Raw genomic sequence first — 14,282 nt, forward strand, 5'->3', positions numbered from 1 at the left:
CCTGGGAAGCCTGAGCAGTGAAGGTCAAGTTTGGCAGCGACTCTTTCCTGGCATATTTCACTCGGGACACTTTGGGATTTTCTCATTGGCAGCATCATCACAAAGGGGGCTGATAGAATTGACTCTCCAGTCCAGCCCAACGAGCCCATAAAAACTTATTTTATACAAGACAATGCAGTTGAGTCTGCCATTTCAGTCATTTTTTTGGTGAAAGATGTGGCCTGCTCTAGAATATTGTCTTCAAAGGTTCTCTTCTCCAGCTTTTGTCGAAGGTACTTTGAATGCAAACAGTGATTAGTTTCATAAAACAGGCTATTAGTTATTGATATTTTTTCTTTTGTCGTTTTCTGGTAATAATAAGGTCTGTGGTTTCCAGCCCCCAAGTCTTTGTTATCCTCTCCTTTTATTTTTCTTGAGAATTGTTCCCTCAGGCGTTCAAAGTTATGTTACTTCTAGAATGGAATTCCTCCGTCTCATTCCTTGCTCTTTCCATACTTGCTTTTTTAAATACCATTTCTGTTTCCTCATGCAGCTCATCTGGGAGTCCAGTGCTGTTCTCCTATTATCGATAGAAAAGATCTTTTGTCTTCAGAAATCTTGACAGATATTTTCCATTTTTTGACTTTTGATATTTTCCTTCCAATTTCATCTTTAAGGACCCTTGGAATGATTTTGCATGGTTGGCTTTTTTAGCAAGCTTTCTCTTAATTTTTTTCTTTCTAGTGGTTCTTGTAGTTATGTGAGGCAATGTTTCCATAATTCTCTACCATCCACCTTTGTTAGATTTTACATATGAATTTATACTGCAAACTGCCGTCACCATGGTTGCCATACGTCTCAACTTAGCAAGATCCTATATTTGCTATCTAAGGCATTGTCTGGGTTCTTGGTCTCATGCTGCTTGATTTATAAAAAATTAAATTTTCTTTAAAAGTGGTGGTAGACTCTTGCATTGTTTGTGGACTTGTGAAGTGATCTGGAGAACAATTGGGATTATGTGATGATTAACTGTGATGGATTTGGCTCTTTTCGGCAATACACTGGTCCAGGAACAATTTCAATAGACTTGGGGTGGAAAATGCCATCTGCATCCAGAGAGAGAACTGAATGTAGATTGAAGCCCTTTTTCTGTTTTTTTTTCTTTTGATTTAATTTTTCACAACATGACAAGAGTGGAAATATGTTTAAAAAGAGTGCATGTATTTAGAAAAATTTAGAACACAAAGTCTTACAAAAAACATCTTTACATGTATTTAGAAAAACAAAATATTTTGAGAAAAAATAAGTGCTAGTAGACTGTTGTTGTCATTTCTTTTGTCCATTTCTCATTTTTTATTAACATTTCATTTAAATAGGTCAGATGAGAGTTACCTTACTTGAATTCCCTATACTCTCTCTTTTTCATTCTAACCAAGTTTGAATTTTGGTCTCCAGTTTCCTTTCTCATCTCCAGAAAAGCTGAGCATATATTCATAGGAATATTCTTGACAAAAAATAGTAAAGGAACAGTGGTTTTTGGAAATGTTTTTTAAAATATCAGACCACAGCTTGACTCTCACATAATTTACTGAAAACTATAGACAATGATTCAAGTGATAGGATACAGAAAGGAAAGATAGTTCCTGCCTGGAAGAAGATAAAGTTCTGGAAAGATTTGGAGAAGAGTAAGTACATGGGAGGAGATGAGGTAGTAGGTAGAGCAGCCTGAATGAAATATAGGAAGTGGGAGAGGGTCTGTCAACTTTCTGGAATATACAGGAAGTTATTTTGACTCAAGTAGAGAGTAGAAGGAAATAATGTGAAATAAAGTTGGAAATGTAGAGGACAAATGGATGTTGGAGAGACTTGAATGCCAAGCTAGGGGATTTATATTTAATCTGAAAGGTAGTAGGCGATCTGCTGAGAGTAAATAGTAAGTTGAATAGGTAAGTGACATGGGAAGACTCAGTCCTTAAGAAGATGACTGGGGCTATTGCATGAAAGAGGCACTGGGGAGCGTGAAGACCAATCAGAAGGCTCAACTAGTTCAGGTTAGAGAAGTGGAAAGTAAGGATGGAGAGGACAGGAGTGATGCTCAACACACTGATGATACTGACCTTGAGTAGATAAGGGGCAGAGGTCAGAGGGAGGCTGTAAGGAACCCTGACTTTAAGTGACTCAGTACAGGATTACCTGGAAGTATTGAAAATAAAGATGGAAGCCCAAAGAAGGGTTTGTTTCAGTAATTCTTTCAGTACCTGATTGTTTCTTCCCACAAAGATTTCCCTTTTTTGTGCTCTTCATTTTTTAGAATCTCTACTTTGAGACTTCCTTTCAGTCTCTCTAGATTTTTTCACAAAGGGAGTGACCAATTTTTGTTTTTGTATTTTTTTTTTTTTGAATAGCGAGGGGAAGAAGGGGGGGAGAGGACATCATGTACTGCCTCTGAGCTTTCGGAGGCATTAGCAAATGGTATGAATTGGGCCTATGACTGTGTGATGGAGTGGCATAGGGTCCTACGATGTTTGGTCCTTTTCGGAATTGTATGTAAGAGAGATAAATGAGCCAATTGAAGATAGTACGTTTCATGCTGTGTAAGCGTCTGGGTAATCTGAGTATTGTCAAAGTATTCCTGAAAAGCCTAGGAAGTGTTGGGGGGAAAAGTCATTTGGGCCTATGACAGGCAGTAAAGTAAACCCCCTTTCCTTCTCATGGACTCCTAAAGGTTCCTCATATTGTTTGGCTATAGCAATTCTGCCATGTGAAGTCACTTTCCTACTCAAAACCCCTCAGCAGATCATCTACTATCTCTCAGATTAAGTATGTCTCCTAGTTTGGCACTCAAGGCTCTCCAACATCCATTTGTACTCTACATTTCCAACCTTTTTTCACATTATTTCCTTGTGTTGTCTACTTGAATCAGGACAGCCTCCTGTACATTCTGAAAAGTCGACGGTCCATCCCCCATTTTCTATATAACAGATCTGCCCACTAGGTTTCCACACCACTGTGTGTGAGTGTGGTATTTGTGTGAATTAAACAGAAATTATAGGGATAATTTTAGACAGTAGAGGTAAGCTTTGGAGCAAGAAGTTACTTTCCTTGGGTTTTGATCAGTATAGAGAGGAGGGGAAATCATCCCCACCATCTTCATCTGAAGGAGCGCAACCCTAATATTCCGTGTCCAGTTCTTTCTCTCTCTGTTTTTTCTAGGGTGGGTAGAAAGAGGACACTGCTTTTAGAATATAACCCTGCTTTCCTCTTCAGTTATTGGGTCCCAATGCCACAAAGAATAGCGTGTTGGCCAGCATAATTTCCTTTCTGAGCAAGCATTGTCCCTGATCAGAGAGAATCCCAGTTACACTTAGTCCTATTCTGTCTCCTGTATTCCCCTCCAGGTTTTCCAGGGTAATAATTTCATATTCTCTCCTCTTGCCCTATTATTGATGAACTAGCTAGAACAGATTTTTCTTTTGAAAATTATTGTTAGCTTTTTGGATTAATTTTAGTCTAGAGAAACTTGTATCATGATAACATGGTACTGGACTTTTGTTCAACTAATATATTATTGGAAACATCTTTATTTTGTAGTGTATGGATTTTTTTAAGACTGTTTTTAAAAGTAAATGTATTGGTTTTTCTTTTCTTGCCCAATTTTCTCTCTTATTGATGAAATAGCCACAATAGAATTTTTTTTTGGAAATTATTGTTAGCTCCTTGGATTAATTTTAGTATAGAGAAATTTGTATCATGATAACATAATATTTGAATTTTGTTATTGGAAACATCTTTATTTTCTCATTTTTACAAATACTGTTTTAAAAAGTAAATGTTTTGGTCTAGAGGTGACCCTGGGTTCTCAAATTTAATGATTGTAGCATAGGGTCTGACAGGTCTGTTCAGATATAAAGGCTTTGAGTATAGGCCTGAGGCTGGATTAATTTTGCATTTACTTTGTCAGAGGATTAACCCACTAAGATTAGATTGTAATACTAAGCATGAATGTTTGGGGGCCAAACACAGGAAATCACTTAGTATGGTGGATAGCTCTTGGAGGGAGTGCCCACATGGATGCAATTAATAGTTCTTTGAAATGCTGCCATCAGCAGTAGACCAAAGCTTTCTCCCTTTTGGCCCAATAGCATTGGATTCAGATCTTTATAGGAGGCACTGTCTGCTGGTTTCAAAAAAATATTCCAGCTAATATCCAAGAGACCAAACAAGTAACTTTGAAGATCTGGGAATGAGTGATCACCTTACTATAGACTTTGTCTGCCAACGGTGCATACGGGAACCAATGCTAGTTGACTAAATGAAAAAGTTTGCAGATATTTATTGTATTCACTTGTGCTAGAACATAAGATAGGGGTCCCGGTACGAAGATGAGCATCGGGGTTTTTTTGCCATGAGAGTGCTGGGAGCGAGGCGGTCTGCAGAAGACACAGGTTGCGAGCCACAGGATGGAGTGTGGACCAGTGTTTCTTTCCTGGCAGAGGGACAGGATTCAGGCCAGAGAATGCTAGCAGCTCACAAGAAGCCAGACCGGACATTGTTCAGGACCCAGAATATGGGCCAGAGCTGTCCCCTTTTTTCTGTGCTTTCTCATTTCTGTGATTTTTGGGTGCCTGGACAACAAAGGGACAACTATTAATTTGTACTGAGGCTTTTTTGTCTTCAAGAGCTTGCACAACATGAGGGCTTGATTTGGTTGTTAAAATTGTGTATGAGGAATTAAATCATCATCATATTTGCATGTTTTGGTGTAGAAAGAATGAAAAGATTGTATTAGAAACCATGAACTGTTATACAAGTTTTAATGTATTCACTTAAAATTTGACACACTAGTCATTCTGGTTGTACCACTTTCTGTATGATTTTAAAAAATTTTATTGATGGTATATCACTACTCCCTAATTGGACCTCTCACCCCAGGCCCAGAGGTAGAAGATTTGTTTTCCCATCAGTCCTTGGGAAGTTAGACTGGCTTCGGTCCTCCTTAGAGCCTGTGATCTGTGAAAGAGCATTGTGGTTATTGCAGAAGGTTGTGGTCCTAGTTCTGGCATTTGACTCCATTATCAGTTGAGTCAAATCTTTCCCATTTTCTCTGTGATGTTTGTATGCCTTATCACATCATAATATTCCTTTCTGTTCACATTCCCTACTGTGTGCAGTTCTTTCCCATTGGGGAGTTTCTTATTTTCTTCTGTTTTCCAGTTCTTTGCTCAAATGGAATCTTAACCATTACATTTATTTATGTGCAAGACTATCTGCAAGACAAGAAATTCTGTTGAATTTGGGCCACTTGCCTTGAATCAGTTTTTTTCCCCTTAGATATTTAAACATTTTGATTTTTCCCCCTCTAATCTATTAATTTGTTTCTGTCCATCTGCCTGTTGATCTACTACCTATTTGTCTCTTGCCTCACTCTCTCTCCTCTTTGTCAGGCAATGGAAACTTGGTACTGTAAAACAATTGGAAATGATTATTTTTGTCATGTCTATTTTATTTAAAAAGAGGTTTGTAATATCTTGATTTGTATTTATTATTTTTACAATTTTAATATCTCATACCCAAAGCCAATTTTCCCAAACGGTAGTTGCAGAAGTGGTATGGCTCTGGATGCTCCCTCTCTGGAGAATGTCAGGGTGGGACCTGGGCGACTATTTCTTAGGCAGGTATCCTGGGCTTGAACTGTACCAGTGGCCCTCGAGGTCCTTTTGGACTCTGGTTCTGTGGTTCTGCTGTATCTCCTTTGTTTACAGTGTTGGGAAGGAGCAGCTTGTTTTGGGCAGTAGCCATGTCCTGAGAAGTTGTACCAAGGCCAGCTCTGAAAAATCAAACTGTGTTCCCACCAATTTATGGCGTGACTTAAGAGACGTTCATTGTTCCATTTCCTGTGGACATTTCAAAGTTATGCCTTCACAGATTTGCTCTTTTCTAGGCCCTTATCATTAAAAAGCCTTCTGAAACAAATCCTTTTGTAAAAGAAAAGAACTCCATTGGGGAAGGGGGGCTCTTAGTTTCTTTGTGGGGCCCGACGGCCTGATCCCATTGAGGGAGCAGCTTCATCTCCTTACCTGAGCTGGCTCTCCCCTCCAGAGACAGAGTCTGGACCCCAACTCCCTGGGGCTCACTGCAGTGGGACATCTGGGCCTCCCTGCTGGTAACACAGGTCACATGATGGAAGAAAACAAGTGTTTCCTAAGCCGCTGCCCTCTCCCAGGTATTGTGCTAAGTGGTTTTACAGACATTCCCGGAAACTGAGGCAGACAGGAGTGAAGTAACTTCCCCAGAGTCACTGAGCCAGTTAGGTGTTTGAGGCTGCATTTGAATTCAGCTTCTTGACTCCAGGCCTAGTGTCCTGTGCTCTGTGGGCCCCCAGCTGCATCAAGGCCAGGCGATTTTTATAACTTTTCTTTTATAAATCCAGATTTTTCTCTGCTTTTTCATTAAAAGGCAGGAGTTAATTTTTGATACTTTTTTAAATGTTTAATAAATGACACGGACTGCATAGTATTTTGAAAATTTGAATCATTTTTCCAGATAACTAGAGTTATAGAATAAGTATTCTGAGTGTATTTTGTGTCATATTTTCTCTGTGCCTTAAGTTTCACCCCATCCAATCCCTATTCTAGAAATTGAGCCTCCAAAGTGATCTCTCTAAAGCCAGACTTGACGGAATTACACTTCTCCTCTCTCCCCCTCCCCCTCCACGTTTGGTAACCTCCAGCAGCATCCTCTTACTGTCAGGGTCAAGCATAAAATCCTGTTCTCGGCATGCAGAGCTCCTCACAAGCTGGCCCCCTCCTCCCTTTCCAGTCTTTGTACACCTTCCTCTTCTCTGGGTTTTCTGCGGTCTAGCAATGGGCCTTCTTGTTCCTCAGGGAGGATGTGCTATCTTCCAAGTGCATTCTCTTGCAGTGGCTGTCCAAAGGTTCAGCTCCAGAACACCTTCTGCAGCCAGGAGACCTTTCTTGTTCTCCCTTTACCATCTAAATACACACACACACACACACACACACAATCTCTTTTTGTTTCTGTCTCTGTCTTTCTCCCCCTTTTCTTCCCATCCCCCACAGTGTTAACCTTCCACTTTATATCTATACTTTTTAAAAATTGTCTAGCCCATTAGAATGTGAGATTCTGTGGAGCTGGCATTATATATATATTTTTTTAATATTTTTGTTTTTCTTTATACACTTAGCATAGTTCCAGGTGTATAGTTGTAGGTACTTAATAAGCGCTTGTTGATTGAATATATTCTCTCAAATGCCAGATCAGTATGAAGTTGTATTTTCTCAATATAGAGAGCTTAAAAAAAAAAAAAAAACTTCCTAATTTATTATTTCTTTATTTTCATGGTCTTTTTTTTTTTTTTTTTAATTGAGTTCAGTTTTTCCTCCCTCTTAGGTCTCGCATCCATTGTGAAAGCAAGCAGTATGATTACAAAGAGCTTTAAAACCTTGAATATTAGTTTAAAAAATACACTTCCCAGGCAAGAAAGTAACTGAGGACATCTGCTTAGTATTCTGTCTGCATAAAAACTTAGCTGGTGCTGCTGCCATATTCTTTCTGTGTTTTCCTTCTGCCATTATTTTAGAATTTCTTAAGTTTTTTTTTTAAATTTTCTTTTCTTAAAAATAGTTCTTATTATAGGGAACTATAGAGGGATTTAAATTAAAAAGAAACCAAAACTTTTGCTAATTCTAGAAAGCTAACTGCTCTTTCCATATGATGGAAGGTTAGGATTTAATCATTTTGTTCTCTTCACCCAACTCCTTCTTCTGGGTCGTGAGCCCAAAACGTAATTATGCCCAGTTTGCCAAGACTTCTAGATTTCAAATTAGAGAAGTGAGAAAGACTATGCTTTGGATTTGTAAGGAGGCAAAGATCAAGCCAGAGCTAGAAAAGAGCCCAGAAAATAAAATAGACAATTTTGATTATATAACTTAACATAATTTTTTTGTGTTTTTTGCACAAACAAAATCAATGTAGTTAAAATTGGAAGAGAAACAGATAACTGAGGAAAAAAATCTTTGTGGCAAGTTTTTCTTAAAAATGTCTCAGGTCCAGGATATACAGAGCACTTTAAACTTTGATTGCTGTTGAGACATTAAAACATCCTGTATAAAGAACTGATTTAAATTTATAAGAAGAAAATCCAGTCTCCCACTGAGAAATGACCAAATGGTATAAATAAGTATTTTTAAAAGTAAGAAATATAAGCCATCAACAGACTTCTGAAAACTATGCTCCAAATCATTAAAAACTAGAGAAATGAACTTCAGGTTTTCATCTCAAACCCTCAGAATAGCAAAGTAGATGGACAGGGAAAAGAACAAGTGATAAAGGGACTTTGGGAAAACGGGCCCATTGACAGACTGCTGCTGGAGCTGTTGAGATCTTGAATGCATCCTTCTGGAAGGTCATATTGAACTGTGCACATGTCCTTTGCTACAAGGCTTTTATCCCAAAGAGATCAAAGAAAAAGGAAAAGGACCAGGTTGGTTCAGAGAAAATGGGGGAGACCTATGTGGGCAGCCCAGCATGGAAAGCACAGACCTGGGAGAAGCTTATAGAACCCCAATATTCCAAAGAAAAACAGCTTTGAAGTGCTTGTGAGGCCAGAGGCGAGGGCCCAAGATAAGGGGTACAGCTCCCTTGCTCCAGATGAGACATGATAGCATCAGTGTCCAGAGAGCTCATTCTTTGGATCTAGCCAATGTAGAAATTTTATTTTGCTCAATTCTACATTTGTTTAGAGGGCCTGCCTTTTCTTTTTGTTCAGTAGGGAGAGGGTTAGGGCTAGAGAGATAGAAAAAGAATCCTTGTTGAACTGATGAAAAAAAAATCAGTTTTAAAAGACTCTTAGATTCCTCAGCTCTTTATTAAATCTGCTTCCTAACCCTCTCTCCAGCTGTAAGGAAGCAGAAGGGTAGGTGGTATATAGAGAAGGTCCTTTTTCTCAGGAAAATATTATTTTATGGGTTTCACTGCCTTGCAAGGAGCTTGCAGGTGCTTTCTTCACCCTTCCTCATGATTCTAGTGCCTGTAGGACCTTCTCAAATTCTGCTTTCTGGGAAAAGAAGGTTCTTTTCTAATCAGCCTCTAGAGAGTAATCCCCTAGGAATTAAATGTTCTTCAAATGACCATTTATCTCAGGGAGTTTTTGGTAGGTCTGCTCCCAAAGGTCTCCACTCATTTGCCCTCTTCTCACTGTCCTGGTTGGTTTCCTGAAGCCAATTTTCTAGCTGACTTTGGCCTTCTGGTGAAACTTGGCCCTAAGTGGGTATCGGTGCTCAGTCTGCCTAGGAGCCTCTGGCTCCTGCACTCTTCTTCTACAATCGGTGAGGGGCTCCTGCAGTGGGCACCTTGGGGGGAATCCTCCCTCTTCCCTTCAGGCTCTGTGCTGCCTGAGGGGCCTTTCCATGGCCCAGTTCATCTGCAGAGTTGCTGGACAGCTCCTGCTGCCTGTGAATGTTCACCCTTTCGGGGGGATGCCTTAGAAGTCTAGTTCTTATTCATAGAAGGTACTAAAAAGACCAGAAAAGTGTGAAGGGTCTGGGAAGGGACTAGGTTTGACGGGGTTTAAGTTAGAGGCATTCAAGGGGTGCTGTGGGCAGAGCACTGGGCTTGGAATCAGAAAGACCCGAGTTTAGATTAGGAGCTGTGTGATCTTGAGCAGACTCCTCCTCTCTAAACCAAGGTACCCGGACTTGGTGGTCTCTATGAGCCTGTTCTCCTCTACAGCCATTAGCCTCTGGTTCTCCCCAAATGTAGCCTTTATTTGCGATCCTGGGGGCCAGCAGAGAGCCACGGGAATTTGTTGAGGAGGTGAAGCTGGGTCTAGTTCAATTACATTCAGCAAAGGTTGAGAAAGATGGTGCTCCTTTATTATTTGAACATTTTATTTGCTGCCGGGGGTAAAAACAATGACACTTGTGAGAGAAAGAACCTCTGAGACAAGCTCTTTGAAGAGGAGTAGTTGGGGAGAAGCCCCGGCAGTTCTTGGGGTGCCTGGGAGAAGCAGCATGTCCTGAGTGAGGTGGCCAGCAGCTAAGTCACTATGGGTGCTGAGGAGGCCTTGAAAACGGGGAGCACGTGGACAAGCGTCACACAGACGGAGAGAAGGACATGTGCTCCCATTGGCCCTCATGGCTGAGGTCATGATCATCCCCGTGACCCCAGTTTCCATAGGCTTGTGTCCGGAGTACTAGTTCTGATTGGTGTCCCTGGAAGGCAGATACCCCCCTAGGCCCTCAGCGATTCTTGACAGAGTGAAGGACTTAATGTCTCGGTACATAACGCAGAAAAGAAAATGTGTCGAGGGGTCCTGCTCTAATTAAGACCGTCCCAGGAGACGAGGGCGAGCGGTCAAGCATGCCTTTGTTGACATGTTTAGCCTCGGAGCATCTTGGTCTTTGTATTCTGATAATGGTCCGGGGGAGCCCTAGTCCTTTAGAAGTAAGAGATGGTGAAGGAGGGATCTTTTCTTTTGACTTCAAGAATTCAAATGAAAGACATTCTAATTCTCCCCTTGAATTATAGCAAGGTTAGTGGAATTACATGCAGTGTATATCACTTTATGAAGGATATAGAGAACATTCAGAGGCAATTGTAAAACTATATTGGAGAAGCCTATTTATGACATTGTTGTTACATACTCCAGAGACGCAAGTGGGCCAGATGGATTCTAAATAAATGATTTGTATTGCCTGGAAAGTAGAGGGCTATATACCATTCTGGCTGCTTTCAAATCAAGATGGCGTAGCCTGATTTCTTTCAGGAAAATCTTCCCTATGGTACAAAGTACAAAGTACTTAGTGGCATTTCTGACAGAAATTTGATAAACTCTGATAGGAAGTCCTTCTGTTCCCATCCCCCCCCCCCCAATGACTTTTCTTTTAAATGTGAAAACTCAGCATCCTTAGTACAAATAATAGAAAATTTATTTTAAAATGTTGTCCAGAGTTGTATAGGAGAGTTTGAAGAGGGCTTTACTTTTATTAAAAGTGCTATCTATACACTTAGTAAAAATCCATGATAGTTGAGAAATTGATTTTTCTTCTTTTTTTTTTTTTTAATTTTTTTTTGGTTAAAGGAAAGCTGTGAGTTTCCTTGTATGGGGTAAATGTCACTCTGTTCATATCTTAGCTTAGCTGCAAGTCAGGACTTGTACTATTCCACCAGGTTGTCATAGAAACGCAGCTAACTGTCATTTCAACTCAAGCTACTGATGGTTTTATTTGTAGGTTTGCAAGATTATTAAAATTTAACAAAAATTATTGATTTACTTTTTATTAACACTGGATTGTGTTTACTTTAGTTCAAGCCGCATGAAAGCTTTTTTTCTGTTTTATTTAAAAAAAATAAAGTGAAATTCAAGTATATTAAATCCCCTTGGTGTTTTGTTGTTTTTCTTTAAAATGTTATCTAGACTCTGCAGCATTAGAAACTCGGTGAAATGGATTTTTATAAATCATTTTCCTTTTTCTTTGTTTATAGAAAGGGAGAAAAAAAGCAAAAAAAAAAAAAATAGAAATCACCTTTAACTTAACATAAAAGATACCTGTCAGAAAAACATGAAATGCCACATCAGGTGCTTAATCTTAAAGTTTTATTCTATTTCTGTATCCCAAAGCCTGGCAAGAATGCTTCAATGCACTGAGTTTGGAAAGTATATGTTTTCATATATGTATGTGCGAGGAAATGACTTCCTTTTTAACTCACGAATAAGACAGGCTAAACTTATTTACAGTAACTTTATCTAATGGTCCGTGGATGAGGGCTTTTATGCAAAATAGGCAAGAGACTCAAATTAACTCTTCACATTGGCTGCACATTGGATGTCCAGGCTTCAGCAACATGTGGTATTTTATTATATAAACGAGTGCCAGAAATTCAATTTCTATTTAACACATTTCAGCATGCATCCATGTCATCTGGGTAGCATTAAATGTAAATTTTGTGGTGATGCTGTATTTGTTGCCACAAAAGACAAATAGAAATTGTTTATTCTGTTGTTTTGAAAATATTTTTTTGCTTCTTCTGGGAATAGTTGATCAGTTGATGAATGTAAAACTTGACATTATCGCCTTTTGATTTGACAAAAAGATTTGCTAGAAGATCGCTTTGTAGCTACCCTTTTATTCAAAGTAAGAAAGATAATTGTCATTGGATATTGACAGCCCAGTTGTTTTTTTCTGTCATTCTCAAGAATTCACTTCTGGATGTAGATGGAAGCCCTGGGCCTTTTAGAGAGCAGGCATTGGGTGAATAGATGCAAATCTGTGGATAACTTTGGGGATTTGAGAGGCTGTAACCCAATTATACATTATACAGATGCAGAAAATGAGGCTTGGGGTCAGTAACCCAGGGTTGCATCAATGGGGTTGGGACTTGAACCCAATTCTTCCTGATTCTTTGTCTAGCACTCTCTAATATGGAAGCTATTAGTAGTCAATCAACATTTATTAAGTGCCTGCTGTGTGCCAGGCACAGTGTGAAGCACTGGATACACAAAGAAAGACAAAAAAAGACAGACTCACTTTGGAAGAGCTCCCAGTCAAAAGGAGGAACCAACAATTCACAAACTGCTATATACAAACAAAGACTTCTCATAGAAGCAGGATGTTAGGTATAAAGGAAGCGAGGGGCTCGAGACAGGGAGGACAGGCGTTCTAGGCACGGAGACAGGCAGAGAAAATGCCCAGAATCAGTCAAAGGAGGGCTTTGTGTCAGGGACGGTGAGGAGGCCGGAGGGAGGATCACAGGGTGTCTAATGGGAGGAGCTGTAAGAAGTCTGGAAAAGTAGGGCTTTGACTGCTAAACAGAGAGTTATGTGATGATCTGGAGCCTCTGGAGTCTGCTGAGTAGGGGGACGGCAGCCCTTTGCCAGCTGAACCCATCGGAGAGAGGGACAGCCAAGGCAAGTGGCCCATCAACGGCTCTTGGAGTGGTCACCAGGGATGAGGGCCTGCCCAGAATGGTGGGGCCGTGTGGGAGAGATGTAATGGAGGTAAAAATCCCAGACTTTGGCAAGAGATGAGGTCTGTGGGGCCAGAGAGAGAGGAGGTGGAAGGGCCTGAATCAAGAGTCTGCCGGGGGTCAGTGGGAGGCACTTAAGAAGGGGCAAGCAGAGGGAGGTCAGCATGGGGCCTGTTGGGCTTGATGTCCAATGGAGGTGGAGGTTGGTGATCCTCAGGGATCCACAGTCAGCACTGTGTAAGAAGGACTGAGGATCAGGGTGGGCCTGATAATTGGGAGCGGATGGTCACCAGGAGAAATCCCAAGATCAGGCCAGAATTCTGAGACTGGCAAGATCGTCAGGAGGAAGGAGAGTGTCCAGAAGAAGAGAGCAACCGGAATGTCTGCAGAGGCTGGGAAGGAGGCAGGGTCAGAACACGCCAGTGGGTGGGCTGGGAAGAGACCTACAAGAGAGTGAGGGGGAAGAACGGGGAGATCCTGGTTCTGGAATAGCTTTCTCTCAGAGAGGAGGAGGGACCCAGGAAATGGCCAGATCAAGCGAGTGGTCTGGAGGATGTTGTGAGCTGGCAATGCAGCCAGCCAGTTGATGGAAAGAGATCGAAAATAAGTGAGGGTGAAATCTGCTGGAGAAGAGGGGATGTACTGGCTGGGAACCCTTGTATGTATAGGGCGGTTAGCCCTCAGGTTCAAGGGCCCCCTCTTCTTGTGGGGCTGGGGGGGAAGGGGAAGAGGCAGCTCCATTTTTTTCAGTAAGAGTTGAGGCAGGATTGTCCATCTACAGCTAATCAGCTAGAAATCAGAGATGCAGCAGTTTGCAGATGAACAGTGGTCAGAATGGTTTGCCTGGTGTAACTTGGAAGTCTCTCGTTTTAGACTTTAGAGTATTTTTAAAAAGGATCGAGACTGAAATGGAATGCTTTGCATATGCACTACCATTTTTCACTTAAATTGGCTTCTGGACTGTCATGTAGCCATTTCTAAAATTACCAGTATTTTTAACTTTGTATTTTTATGTCAGAATCACACAAATCCAAGCTACTTGGAACAAGTTGTAAGTTGGCTATGTGGAAACCCAAAGGCATCCTTATCCTCCATGGGTTGGTCTTCCACTGTTTCCTTTGCTGTTTTTTTCAAACCCCCCCCCCCCCATTCTTGACTTCTGCTACCAAAATTTTTGTTCTCTTAATGGTGGTCTGTCTTCTCGACCCGTTTGCTTGTCTTTAGTCTCCAGGAGAGACTGGAGCCCTGAGCTGCTTTTCGGTGGCCATGGGATGGAGTACCTCAAAGAGCATCTTTTTGTCATGTCTGATTTCAGT

General features: G+C 40.8%; 1 protein-coding gene across 3 annotated transcripts in view; it reads left to right on the plus strand.

Annotated features, from left to right (window-relative positions):
- Positions 1–14,282, plus strand: part of VPS41 (VPS41 subunit of HOPS complex) — a 153,439-nt gene that overhangs the window by 27,830 nt on the left and 111,327 nt on the right. The window contains exon 1 of one of the 3 annotated variants that reach the window (XM_031951907.1): positions 12,801–12,907. The exons of 1 other annotated variant lie outside the window; for it this stretch is intronic. In XM_031951907.1, coding sequence (XP_031807767.1) covers positions 12,824–12,907 — 84 coding nt within the window. In that variant the 5' untranslated portion in view covers positions 12,801–12,823. Of the gene's footprint in view, positions 1–12,800; positions 12,998–14,282 lie in introns of those variants that run through there. One more of the 3 variants, XM_031951898.1, reaches the window with a different exon arrangement.

Source organism: Sarcophilus harrisii, chromosome 1 (assembly GCF_902635505.1).
Source record: "Sarcophilus harrisii chromosome 1, mSarHar1.11, whole genome shotgun sequence".
NCBI lineage: Eukaryota > Metazoa > Chordata > Mammalia > Dasyuromorphia > Dasyuridae > Sarcophilus > Sarcophilus harrisii.